The 14,131-nt window shown below is 42.7% G+C and overlaps 1 protein-coding gene across 3 annotated transcripts in view; it reads right to left on the reverse strand.

Moving 5' to 3' along the window:
• klhl32 (kelch-like family member 32) overlaps positions 1-12,344 on the reverse strand; it is a 32,276-nt gene extending 19,932 nt beyond the window's left edge. For 2 of the 3 annotated variants that reach the window (XM_008279164.1, XM_008279163.1), the window contains exons 1-2: positions 12,296-12,344; positions 7,718-7,898 (exon numbers count right to left, since the gene is read on the reverse strand). In XM_008279164.1, coding sequence (XP_008277386.1) covers positions 7,718-7,898; positions 12,296-12,318 — 204 coding nt within the window. In that variant the 5' untranslated portion in view covers positions 12,319-12,344. Of the gene's footprint in view, positions 1-1,907; positions 2,016-7,717; positions 7,899-12,295 lie in introns of all 3 variants that reach the window. The other variant, XM_008279162.1, reaches the window with a different exon arrangement.
• Positions 12,345-14,131: the final 1,787 nt, after the last annotated feature.

The raw sequence follows: 14,131 nt of genomic DNA on the forward strand, positions 1-14,131 counted from the left end.
TGAATCCGAGGTTCGACTATCGGTCGTATCCTCCTCTCCAGTACCCTGGAATAGACCTTACTGGGGAGGCTGAGGAGTGTGATCCCTCTGTAGTTGGAACACACCCTCCGGTCCCCCTTCTTAAACCCAGGGACCACCACCCCGGTCTGCCAATCCAGAGGCACTGTCCCCGACCGCCACGCAATGTTGCAGAGATGTGTCAACCAGGACAGTCCACAACATCCAGAGTCTGGATGTATTCAGGACGGATCTCATCCACCCCTGGAGCTCTGCCACCGGGGATCTTTCTAACCGCCTCGGTGACTTCAGCCCGGTTGATGGGCGAGTCCGCCTCTGAGTCCACAGTCTCTGCTTCCTCTTCGAAAGACGTGACGGTGGGATTAAGGAGACCCTCGAAGTATTCCTTCCACCACCCGACAACCTCCTCAGTCGAGGTCAGTAGGTCCCCACCCGCACCAAAGACAGTGCTGGTGGAGAGCTGCTTTCCCCTCCTGAGACGGTTTGCCAGAATTTCTTCGAGGCCCATCGATAGTCCTCCTCCATGGCCCCCCCGAACTCCTCCCAGACCCGGGTTTTTGCCTCCGCGACCGCACGAGCTGCCGCGTGCTTGGCCTGCCGGTACCCGTCAGCTGCTTCAGGAGTCCCACAAGGCAAAAATGACCGATAGGACTCCTTCTTCAGCTTGACGGCATCTCTTGCTTCTGGCTGCCACCACCATTCTCTCAGAGAATAATATTAGCCAAATACCAGCCTTATCCATTCACTAGATATTCCAAATCAGAATCAGAATCTTTAATATCATTATGCAAAAAGCACAATTAAATTAGGTGCAATCCCATTCAGTGCAAAGAAGCAATTCTAAACTAACAAAACATGTGCAAGGACAAAAATCAGGAGATTTCTAAAATAGATGCGTATAAAAAATAAAGTGACTAAAAAATAGATATAAACATACGAAAATTTACAATTATATATTACAATGAACAAACAAGGTTTTCTGCAGAGCGGTGAAGCTCAGTATGTGGGTCTGGCCCTCACCATCACTACTGCCACACTCCTGAACCTCTGTGACAGTACCCACTGTACCCACCATAATGCATCATTTTAAGCATTAATACCATTTGAAAGCCATTCATGACAACATAATTGTATTGAATTACCTACAGAGACCAACACCATTGTCATGTCCCACTGTAAGCATGTTTATTACTACTGTAAAGTTGGGTATAATAACATAGAAGTCTGTGGGAAATGACTCACTTTTGGAAACAGCCTCAAGTGGTCATTGGAGGAACTGTAGTTTCTGGCTTATGTTGACTTCATTTTTTTAGGTTTGAGCCTGAGGGCTGTTCTCTGCATTGTGCAACCCACTCACACAGTAGTGAAGACACTATTTTTCTTTTGTGGCCCGGAAAGATTCATGTGTGGAAAAGTGGCTCACACCAGGGGGCTGCTAATTAGTGGCTGACTAACTGTGGGGGCCATGGTATTCAAGTGAAACTGCCTATGAAGCAGATGGGGCCAGGCAATGTAGGGTAGCCTAAGCAGATACAATGTAGATAGAAAGGCTGATTAAGCAGCAAAGCATCTGCACTTGGCTTAGGAAAGGGTTCATCAGGGCAGAGTTAGTCACCTGTCAGAGGGTCAGTGCTGCTGAGCCTAATGAGAGGTCAAAACATCATTTAACATGAAAAGGCTTCTGTACTTTTGTTTTAAATTTGAGTATGTGATATTCATTTGTAATAAAATATTATCACTTTCTGTATTGCAGCCTAAGTGCTTTTGAGCTGTCATTTCTCAATATCATTGCGAGAACCACAATTTTGTCTATTTTTTCTATGTCTCTTCATACAAAACTAATTTTTTTTGTCTGTTGAGGTGTGACTGCCACAAAGGCTCATGCTCACCTGTCCGGTGTAAGCGAAATCTAAAGCGTGCTTCAGTCCAACGCTGGTCACTCCTTGTAAAGTCACTTCGTCTGCTTCGCTCTCCAACATGCACAAGCTGAACATGGCCTGACAACACATAGCCAAAAGAGGGAGGTCAGCCAGGGGAACACTCCATCACAGATATTTTATCTGGCATTTTCTGTCTTTGGTTAAAAAAAAAAACAAAAAAAAACCAAGCAAACTGGGAGCAAGCCATGGGGCACTGCATTACAAAATGTCCAACAGACACAAGCACTAATGGTAAAATCCATTCAGCTTTGTTCCTCCAGTCCTTAAGTGTTGACACTGTAAGATGACAATATAATATCTGTAGGTTGCTTTAACAGACTGAGATGTATATGCACTGAAAAAAACTGCATCATAATGAATCAAAACCTGCCAGACACAACATCCTAGAACCCTTCTGTATTGATTTGCCTGCCTTGGCCCTGGAGGTCAGCAGAAATAAATAGCACAATCAGTACTTTCTGTTATACCTCCCTGTCTTTCTCTCATGCAGTCAGGCACATACACAGTCACATGTGCGCACACCACACTCCATGTGAAATCAAAGCAGCGGACGCAGCATCTGCAGACTGGCCCTGCTGTGCGTGAGTCCAGCTTGCTGCTCGCTAATCAAAGCTATTGACCGGTGTCACACCATGGTGGGATGACAGAGCCATTGATCAGGGCCAACCAGCAGAGCGCAGCAGTGTGGAGGAGAAGAGAGAGGAGGACGATGGGTCAAATGTGGCCACGATGGAGATCGCTTCAACTACCTGTCATCTTGGAGACAGAGTAAGGTTTCCGCTTACAGTTTGGGTTTGTATGTTTCCTCTGGATGTAATGGGACAAACAGCATAACCATAGATTGCTTCTGAAAAGTAATCGAAGCTGCTGTAGACAATTTCTTTCCTCACAGTTTGATTGCCTCAGGATAGTGATATAGCCAACTTGCAATTTTAAAGTATCTTTTTAATCACAGCGGCAGTTTGCAGCACAGTCGCTCCACTCTGTCTCTACCGAGGGAGTGGTGTGTAACCGCATTATAAGCTTCAAAAGCCTGCAGGCTGGCCAGTTATCGCAGGCTTTTTTCTGTCACGAAAATGGCGATCATTTCTTCCAGATCTCATCTAATTCTGCCTGATTCATAGCACACATGATCTTTAACCAGGCACGACCCTTCTCCTTTGGCAAATGGCCCTTCTGCATTGTGAGCGGGACGGGTGAGACAGGGTCAATTTGAGGCCACGTTGAGCTTTAACCAAGGCCTGTGCATCTCTCCTCAGAGCTCAGCCTTGTTGATTCACCACTGCGCTAATTAAAAATCTACTGGTTCACTGAGCACAGGAGGGCCTGTGGCTCCACCTGAGGTGTGATGGTGGCTGAACTGTGGTCAGTGTGTGCATGAGTGTCAAAGACAGAAAATTGTATAGAGTCACAGGCAGAAAGTAAAAGAAAGAGTGCACATAACAGAGACACTTTACATGTCCACTGCTGTGTTGTTGTGTGTTTGCATGAAAAACGGGTGGATTGAAGGAGAGACAGCACCCTGAGAGTGTTTGTAGAGTTGTTCGCCTTCAGCATCAGCGCTCCTGACCTTGGTGGAAGAGCTGAGGGAGTGCTGGTGGTGACGGATGGCTCCTCTGAGTTGGGATATAGATCCAGCACAGAGACACATTGAGCCACAGAGACACGCTCACTGCAGTCCTTTCACACGATGCTGCAGTGGGGGTGTAGCGCTGCAGTTAGCCTGACCTGTCGGCAAAATTTATGTGTTTCTGCTTGGTGTGATCATACCGGAGAGGACACGTGACTCCCTCACGCACCCACTGAACTATGACAGTGTTCTGTGGGGCTATTTCCACGTCTGAGAGAAATATTGTTTTTTTTTTTCCTCTAAAGTGATGTTATATTTGTCATAGAAATTGTATCTTGCACCGAAACTGTTGGCAGAATGTAAATATGTGCATTTACTAAAGTGCTGCAATCAAGAACAGTAGTGAAGTGCTTTACTTGAATATTCCTATTTTGCACTGTTTCATACCAGGGAGGGTAGATAGGGAATTTTTTTCCATCACATTTGATATACAAACCCTGCAATCTATGCACAGAATCAACTACTTGGCTGTAAATAAAGCAGTTACAATTAGTTCTACCTTCTATATCAGCATTAAGAATGGACAGTAATTCATTGTTAAAAGTGCTCGATAATATGATATAAAGCAGTAGAGAACAAAGAAAGACATTTTCCACTTAATCTGTATTTCTGCCATGCTTGCCCTGTGGAGTTGTCTTGTAAATGTTTCATTTTACATTAAATGTTTTGTATTTCAGTCTTCTTCATCTCTGCCTTTGCACATTAATACACCTTTTTGCCATGTGACCATCACCACCCACAAATCAATAGAACCATGCGAAACCATTGGTAGGAACATTATTTGCACCATAAATGTGCTTGTAAGTGTGCATATAAACAAAGCAGGACCCAAAACATTGCTCCATAGGGATACCAGTGGTTAAATACTCCACAGGAGACAACATAACTTCCACCTGTTATGCAGCATGTTTACATGAGTGGTAACTGGCTGCATTGTGCAGAAAGGCTCATCAAGAATCCCAACCACTGTGATTTACTTGCTTGTTTAATTTGTGCAGGGTTAAAGGTTGCCTGTGACTGAATGAGTGATAATAATGGTGTCACCACCTCTCTCTACTTCATCAGGTGTTCCCTTCTTTAATTTCATACTGTGTTTTGGTGGTTTTATTTAGTGTTTTTTGTTTGTTTTTTTTGAAGCGATCATTGCACAACATGAAAAACCAACCCTTGTACCACCAGTCAGCTCACCACCATCAACCGTCTGATGCTGTTGCATGGACTAGGGAATTATTTGGGTCCTGCAGGTTACATGGTGGATCGGGCTTATTGGGATAGATCCTATGAATGCTAGATCAAATTGCAATCTAGAGAATTTAGAGATGAACACCTTTGGTACTTTGCGGTATACCTAAAGCCATTCCTTAGCAGTTTTTGCAGTGAGGCAAGGCACATTATGCTGCTGGGAAAGGCTGCTGTCTTTGGGGTGGGGGGTGCTTTGCCTGCAAAAAGTAACATCCAGTCCTGAATGTCAAAACCCGTGGATGCACAGCAGAACATTGCATTCTAATATGGTAATCAGTGTTGTTCAATTCAGCTGTCAGTGGTTTTAATGTTGCAGCTGTCAAGCATACATTCACAGAATATTACATATATTAACTAAAGTGTCTTTTGGGTGTCTTGAAAAGTGCTATAAAAATTCATAGCAGTATTGGTTTTTGTGCATGTCTGCTGTGTGACTTTCTTTTCTACTTTTATTTGTTAAGAACAAAAGAAGAGCCTTCTTTGAAGTGGGGACGCTGGGACAAACTGTACAAAAGTTTACAAGAGATTTGTGCCAATGTTCTATGTAACTGACTGTAGTATAGGGCTAGTTGTAATTATGGCAGACATACTTGGTTTTTCCTCCCAAACTTAAATAAACTGTCTATACATGGATGAACGAAACAAGCCCTGCATTAAAAACCAGAGTTAGGAATTGAAAATCTGGAAAAAGTACTCTTCCTGCAGAACAATGTTCTGTGTCAGTCTTTTACTGTTATATCTGATGTTTTTAATATTACTGCTGCACAAATAGGTCTGTTGCAGTTTACTGCTGTAGGTGTTTAGGTTGAGCTCATTTTAACCACTGAACTCCTACAATATGTAATTAACAGTTATAATGCAAGTACACATTTTTGTGTTGAAATAACTTAAAGAATGCAACGGATAAATACCATATCCTAAGCTTAAGGTGGTGCTATAGCAACAGCTTTGAAGAACACAAAATTCGAGGCTTGTGTCAAATTACAATGAAATCGAGATAATTCAGTTATATATGCATGATAAGCAGAACCCAGGTCTAAGCACAGACAGCAGCTGTATTGTAGATTTATTCCATACGTACAGTCTACTGATACATAATATGCAGCCCAATAGATCTGTTGAACTCACATCAGTGCTGCAGTTGTTCTGCCCTGTTGTTTCTAAAACATGGCAAATAAAACCTAAGTTGGCATACAAATTTCTTAAACAGGTTTTTTGTTCTTGTAAATACCTGGAGGTAAAATCCACAATATTTCAATTAGATATGGAGCGCGGAATATGTGTCCATTTATTTACAGATTGAAGTGAGTGCAGTAACAGCATAACGCACACCAAATCCCCACGCACTAGCATCCCTTCAGGGATCGATTTACAGTAGATCACATTGTTAAATCAAGCACATCACAAGATGAATAAAATCATATCGACTAAAGGAAATACTGTCTTTAAAAAAGCACTGCAGTTAGAGAAAGAATTCAGCAACAGGAGATTTCTGGGTAGTACGGGTTGTGAAATATTTATTTGTGATAATAAGGACTTCTGCTTTAGCTACAGGGCAAGCAGACAATATTTCTCTGTAATACATAAAAGCAAGGAGAGATTTAGTGTGTGTGTGTGTGTGTATGTGTGTGTGTGTGTGTGTGTGTGTGTGCGCGTGTGTGTGTGTGTTGCAGGGTGCTGGTGTGATTTGGCCATATCTCCCAGAGCTGTCCAGACTTCTTAGCCATGTGATGGAACTAGAAGAGGCAAGTGACACATTCAGGACAAGTTCCAGGTAAACAGCTCACGCTTGGTCAGGTATTTTATTACAATCACTCATGTCCACTGGACTAGATAATGTGTTATAGTCACTGCAACATGTGTGGGCGTTTGTCTCTGTGAGTGTGAGAAAAACAGCCACAGAGGGAGGGCAAACACAGTTGCTATTTCCTCCACAAGGCAGCTTCATCTCCTCAGTAAATGAACTAAATTAAACCCAGCAGTGGAGTCAGACGACAAAATGAAGATAATGTTGTTCAGCCACTGCGGAGGAACAGTGGAGCGGAGTTAGTTTTTCTTGCTTGCTGTAGCAGACTGATCTAATAATCCAAGCGCTGAAACAACAGTGGTGGGACTTGAAAGAGCGGCATTTTAAAAACGGAGCCCAAGAACAAAAGGAGAACAAAAGTGAAGAGGACCAACAAAAGGAGGAGAGGAGTGTGACTCGCCCACCTTCAGCTCTCTGCAGAGAGAAGTAAAAATAATTTACACACACACTCACACGCAGGAGGAATAATCCCTGGGCAACTTGGACATATTTAATCTGCCTCTCATTTTCAAAAGGGATTAATTTCTACCTTCTAATCTGCTCAGTGTCCCTAAATCAAATCTCATCGGTGCACTTTTCCCTGTGCGGCCCATCTCAGGAAATCTCCTGTCTGGCTGCCTGACAGTGTGAGTATACCGAAAGCTGCCTCTGTGGCTTAACTAGAATCAGACTGAAGCCTCGGCAAGAGACCAAGCGAAAGCAAACACCAGGGCTCGATCCAGGTGGGCTTGTGAAGGATGATCTGCAGTAGCAGTGTAGCTGTCAATGCTTTATATTTTATACCATCTGTGCATGAATACGTGACCATTTTTATAACAAGAAAAGCTCAAATTTTCCCCAATACCTCTCTCTTGGCAGGATGTTAAATCCCATTTATACCACTTTGGGACCCTGTGAACCCTTCCATTAATTCTTTTTTTATTGAAGGCAATTAACAGCTTGATTACTGTGCAATCCTTTCAGTCTAAGCACTTTACAAAGAAATCGAAGGAGGTCTATGTTTAATTACACACCCACATTGCTTCCTTGTGCAGTTAGAAATGCTCATTTTCGAGGCTTATAAGACAGCCAAGGACTCACCCTGAAGTAATCGCTGCACGCTGCCAGGACGGCTTTGTGGGCGTGGAACTTCTGCTCTCCGGCGACCAGGGTAACGTCACACAGCAGGCCATCCTTCCTCTGCTGGTTGAGGGCAGCGAGGACCGAGTCCTGGTGGGACTTTGACTGGCAGAGCCTCTGTCCTGTCAGCATCTCCCTACTGCTGCACACAGACAGACAGACGGAGGATATGTTGATTAACTGGATTTTATGGATTTACTAGAGAAGACAAAGCAGCTACTACTGCTATAATTAACAAAAGTAATTAATATATACAAGTCTTTTAGAAAAAAACAGCAGTGGAAAGAAACAAAGTGCATTTAAGTACATTCACTTATGTAGTGTATTTAAGTAGAATTTGGAGGTACTTTACTTCCATCCATTATCTACACATCGCTTAATCCTACTAGGGTCGTGGGGGGCTGGAGCCTATCCCAGCTGACTCAGGGTGAAAACAGGGGACACCCTGGACAGGTCACCAGTCTATCACAGGGCTACACTTAGAGACAGACAACCAAGCACACTCACATTCACACCTACAGACAATTTACAATCACCAATTAACCTCAACATGTTTTTGGACTTGTGGGAGGAAGCCGGAGAACCTGGAGAGAACCCACACTGCATAGGAAGAACATGCAAACTACACGCAGAAAGATCCCGGGTGTCCTTACTGGGACGCGAACCAGCGACCTTCTTGCTGCGAGTGCTACCAACTGCGCCACCCTGCAGCCCTGTACTTTACTTGAGTGTTTCAATTCTATGCAACATTACACTTCATTTGCTACATTTTAAAGGAAATCTTTGCACTTCCAACACAACTGCAGTTAGTTAACAGCTTTGTATGCTAGTTGCTTAAAAAAGATTGACACCATAGATCATCTAACACGGTTTTTAAAAAAATGTCACAAGGTTAAACCAGTGGTTTTCAACATTTGTGGCTTCCACCATCTTAAGAAAAGCAGTGGTTAGTTGCGGTCACAGTGATTTGGCCATAAAATTATCAAGGATTACTTTTACATTTCTGGACATTTGCTTTGACACAGTGTCAGTCATACTAATGCAGGCCATTGGAATGGTAGTATCACTGGAAAGTCCACTACTTAAATGTGTCAACAGCTACTATAAATTTTGTCCAGATATTCAAAATCCACAGAGGATGACTTCCACTCACTCTGATGATCCCCTGACCTTTTCTGTAGCACCACCACGAGCTATCATTTTCCTTATTTATAATGTAAACATCTTCAAACTGTGGTTGAGCTACCATGAACAAAGAGTCACATTTCCCAGACAAGGAATACTGTTATCTATGTATGTAATAGTAATTAGGATTTAGTAATTCTATGACTGTAAAAACGCACAGTCATGGTTGTCAGAGGATCAATCATACTGAATTTATTCACCATTTGACTTTTCATGTAGTGCCACATGGATAGAAGTGTAGTTGAAATGTAGTCGACGTTAAATGCTGTTCCAAAAGAAACCCACCAATGTTTCTACAACAGTGATGGCAAGTTCAAGGATTCTTGAAATTACAGTTTCTCCCTTTAAACTCCCCTTGATTGCAGTGGCAGTGTGAAAATCTGGTTCACAACTTCCACGTTTCTTCTAATTTTTCCTGCTGCAACCCCACCACAGTTTTCTTCAAGTAGGAGTACAAAGTAAAAGACAGAACAGCAGGTGTAATGATAAAACCATGTTTTACATTGTGTGAAGCCAATTCTCAAGCTGGAAAACATGGAAACTTCAGGATGACTTTCCTTAAAATTAGGTTTCAGCAGTGCTTACTTTTCATTCAAGAGGAACCAAATGATTTAAGTACATCTAACTGGAATCAGTGGAATTAATCTTGCTTGTGAACCTAATTTGCAGTTGGACGATTCTCTTTATTTCAGTGCATAGTGAGGTTTATTTTAATGGTTTTCAGTGAAATGTCCTGATAGTGTATTGCAGTGTATTTGAACAGCGGTAAATAGACGTCATTTTCTAATGTTCACACACACGATGGATAACCACAAAATATATATAAATATTCTTTTTTGCACAGGATGTAGAACTATGATAAATATAAATATTTTTTGTTTTCTAGATTTGAAAATGCATCACAAATGAAATGAAATGAAATGTCGACAAGTGACTCACAAAATACTTTGCCATGACTGACTTTTTTTTTTTTTAAATCTCTAACCCCTTACAGAAGAACACTTTCTGTCCATCACTATGTGTCCCACAGTTCTCAAGTCTGATCCTCTGTGGTGGGTAAGAGATATACTTTGACTACTGAACATGTCTATAAGAGTGCTGCTGGCTGACTGACTGACTGTATGCTAGGGACCCATGTAGCAGCAAATATACTCTGTTTTTCAACCCATCCTCAGTCCCTCTCCACTTGTACCCATCCATCAGCAGTACACCACCCTGTCTATCCAAATCCATCTATGTCCACTTCCAGTCCCGGCCGTCACTCTAAATGCTGCTGCCTGCCAGGAGGCTTGCTCTGTCACCTTCATGGTGATTGGGTGTAAGACAGGGGAAATAATGAGTGTGTGTGTGTGGGCGGACGTGTGTGTGCGCGCGCCGGGCCCGAAGTAGCGTGAATGATGACTCAGGCTGTTTGTTTGGTAGCTGGACTCTGCCAAAGGGAGAGCCAGGGGAGAAAAGCACAAAATTGCTTTTTTGGATGAGAAAGAAGGGATATTACAGGATTTAACAACGCAGAGAGGGAGCGGTGGTCTGGGAGATTTGAAGAGGGACGGAAGCCATTGATGTCCTTGATGATGATGATGATGATGATGATGATGATGATGATGATGATGATGATGATGATGATGGTGAGTGAATGAATATAAAGATGAAAATATCATCTTTCTGTTCATGAGCTAAAAACTAGAGGATGAGATATGCACATGAAGCTGGTTTCCAAAAAAATGGTCAAATCTGAAGCAGCACAAGATCAGATATTCTGACTTAAATGGGTCGAATCCCAAAAATAAAGGATCCTATACATATTTCCCACTAATTTTGTTAGACTCTCTTTGCTCACACGTTTCAATTAGAGCGTGACTGATTCAGGATTTCTGTGGCCGATTTAGAGTGTAAAAAAAAAAAAAACGATACTGACATGTTGGTCGATATTTTATTTGTTAGTGTATTCAAATGAGTACATGATGGGCTCATTGTTTGTTGCCTTTCTAGCAATGTACTTCACAAACTTGTTTGTAGCTTACTGTAAAGACACTGCTTGACATCACACCTCTGTGTGCTCGCATGTGATGCATACTCTGTTACATGTGCTGCAGACAATGGACCTGCTCTGCTGGACAAACTATGCTATGACACCGTTTCTAATTTACTCCAAGTATCTTTTTCAGTATTTTCATGAAGAGTTTTTTTTTTTTTTTTTTTAATATTGGCACATTTTAGACAACTTACACCCATGCCTATATATCTGTGATCAGCCATTTTAGAGGATAATATCAGCTGACCCATATATCACACAGTCTCTGGTTTCAACCTTCAGCCCAACACACTTTACCTCAGGCTTTCTGTTAAAAAGTCGTGGTCTACAGGCTCAAAGCATAGATGATATAATCAGAAGTCATATTTGTCCAACTTGACAAAGCGCCCTCAGATCCACAGTGTCAATACATCTGTTTTTAATGCATGAATAGTGCTGCCTCTGTGTGGGTAGTTAACTGACCTTGATGTGTAAAACCGCTTTAGAATTTAAGCCACTGTCTTATTATAGAATCTTTCAACAGGGAACACTGTTGCATGGACATGTTGGTTTTAAAAATACAGTGTATTCCATTTTACGTAAAAAACTGGGCAGCCCAGTTTTGAAATAACCTGTAAATATTCTGTTATTCCACAGAGCTCCATTCTTGTCCAACAATAACCACATATTAAAAAAATCAAAGTAGGACAGTTGCATGATGAAGTGAGAGATTTGGATACTGTAGTTTATTTCAAGTCAGTCCCATGTACACTGTCCTGCTGCTGGTAATGCATCCCAATAACACAACAACGACACAGTTTGGTCCTGTTACCCACCTGAAACATACATTTGTGACTTGTTTATAAAGATATAGTATGTATGTTTATTAGGAATGATTCAGCTTGAGGATGAGAGCTACAGACATGCTGTATTGAAGGTTTTTAGTCGATCACATTGTTGTTGATCGTTGTATTGGAATTTGCAAACAATAATAAAAACACAGAATGTCAACAGCTTTATCGTTAAGGGGGATTTTCATTGTGTAACCTTGTCTACATCCACACAGTAAGAAGATTGAATGGGTTGGAAAAAGCTAGCAGAGCCTGCACCCCGGGAACGCCTGCACTGAACAACATATTGATCCTATATGGATTCTCCTCAGGTTGAAAAAAGAAGAGTGATCTAAGGCCTAAGTTAGTCGTCCCTTGCGTATATTCGCTGAAACAGACAGTACATTTTTCAGTGCATCTACTGTAAAGCGCTACATAATGATTATATTCTGTTTTTGCCATAAACCTTGAGCATGGAGTATGTATGTGTGGACTGACCGAGCCACCTACCTGAGGCCTGGTTCAGAAGGCATGCCCCTAGACAACGGAAGAGAGGATGGAGGTGGAGGTGATGGGGAGGCGCTGTGTGGCTCCTGAGGACTGTAGTCTCCTCACTGGGAACATACATCAGCCTGATAGGACAGAACAGCATGTCAGCTTTACTCAGTCCATCCACCCGACCCAGCCACACTGTGACAACCTCCTGTGCGATGTGTGAAGAGATGCTACCACATGTCATGCCTAATGCTGACTTCTCATTTTTCTCAGCTATGCTGTTGTTGACTTTGACGATTCTAGTAGCTGTTCAGGGCCTTTTTCATGTAAAGCACAGGCACCGTGACAGCCACAGACAGGTAGACTTTCAGAGAACAGAATAAACAAGCTCAGCAATTCTCAGAACAAGCTGGGAGTCCAAATTACACCAAGTCCTTATGGTGTAGCTACAACCTTGACATAATGTGCTACACGCCTAAATTTGATATTCCATACCCAATATTCAGCAGCACAAGAGGTCAGCAAGGAAGCAGTTGGAAATCTAAGCTGATACTCTGATTGGAAAACTACTCACTCACTGTACATTACTCTTAAATGCTGATTTTACAGAAGGCAGCCTGTATATATGCGGTTCACCTTAAGTGTAGGCAGGGCTGAGTGTACCACTGGCTGCTCTTGAGTGTAGTCCCCTGCGAGATGTAGTGATCGATCTGTTCATAAGTGACCTTCAGATACGGCCACAGGCAAGAAGGAGCTTACCCTGATGACACGGGGTCCAGCTCAAAAGGGACCAGCCCATGCTGCACATATGCCATACCTACATGGTGGTCTCAAGGAGGTAAATAAAGCAAACAGAAAATCACCAGGATTGTTCCTCTTGTCTGAAATAAATGTCCTCAGTATGTTCTTGAAGTTCTGATTGCATATAGCATCAAATTCAACACATCACACCTTTGGATTTTTTTTTAATCTAATTGAGACTTGAGCCTAAAAAAATATTAAAAATAGGTGGATATATTTAGAATCTGATAATCACAACAAGTAGGCCATTGTTCGCTGCAAACCCCTGTAATCTCCTGACTGGGAAAACCACCACGGTGTTAATGTTGCCTTTTACGCACAAGACACAGTTACGATTTACGCAGCAACAGCGCGCAGGAGAACTGAAGTGAGAAGGAGAAAGGAGGAGGAAGGTTTGGGTTGCCAGATAAGCATGACACCATTAGTGTATTAACTGTCACTTTCCAAATGCTCCCAGCTGTCAAAAGGTCTCCTAGCAACAGGCCAGCGCCTCGGTCCACAAACTATGGGTACGGAGAAGAGAACAAGCTCTCCCCGTACGAGCGGAATCATCCTGTTGCATCCAGAGTGTAACCACAAAATAAATCCACATCAAAATCCATTTACAGCCTGGGCAGGATTTTACAGTATTCATCTCTCTTGTATGTTAATGTGGCACAAGCTTACGCACCTCATATGAATGTGTTATGAGTCGGTCCCGTCCCCTCTGGCGGCGCCGCTGCTACAAATGTCATTTGATGTCCGAGCTCGGTCTCTTTTGCATCAGCGGCGGGGCGAAGGCGGAGTGCAGCAGCCAGCAGATGCGCTCAGTTATCGCCGACACTTTATTGGACACACTGTAGCACCTAAATTGTTACATTAAAACCCCGCCTCTCCACGACGGTCACATGAATGTGGACACGGTCGGGAGAGAGCGCCGCCAGGTGGATGACAGTGACATGGCAAAGCGCATCGATGCCTGTGTGTTTACTACCTACAGTACAACAGGCGTCTGCAGGGACACTAGGGGTCCTCGTAGTATTTCCAGGGGGATGTACAGCTGCACATTTG

This window comes from Stegastes partitus, unplaced genomic scaffold, assembly GCF_000690725.1.
Source record: "Stegastes partitus isolate 25-593 unplaced genomic scaffold, Stegastes_partitus-1.0.2 Scaffold146, whole genome shotgun sequence".
NCBI classification, from domain to species: Eukaryota; Metazoa; Chordata; class Actinopteri; family Pomacentridae; genus Stegastes; species Stegastes partitus.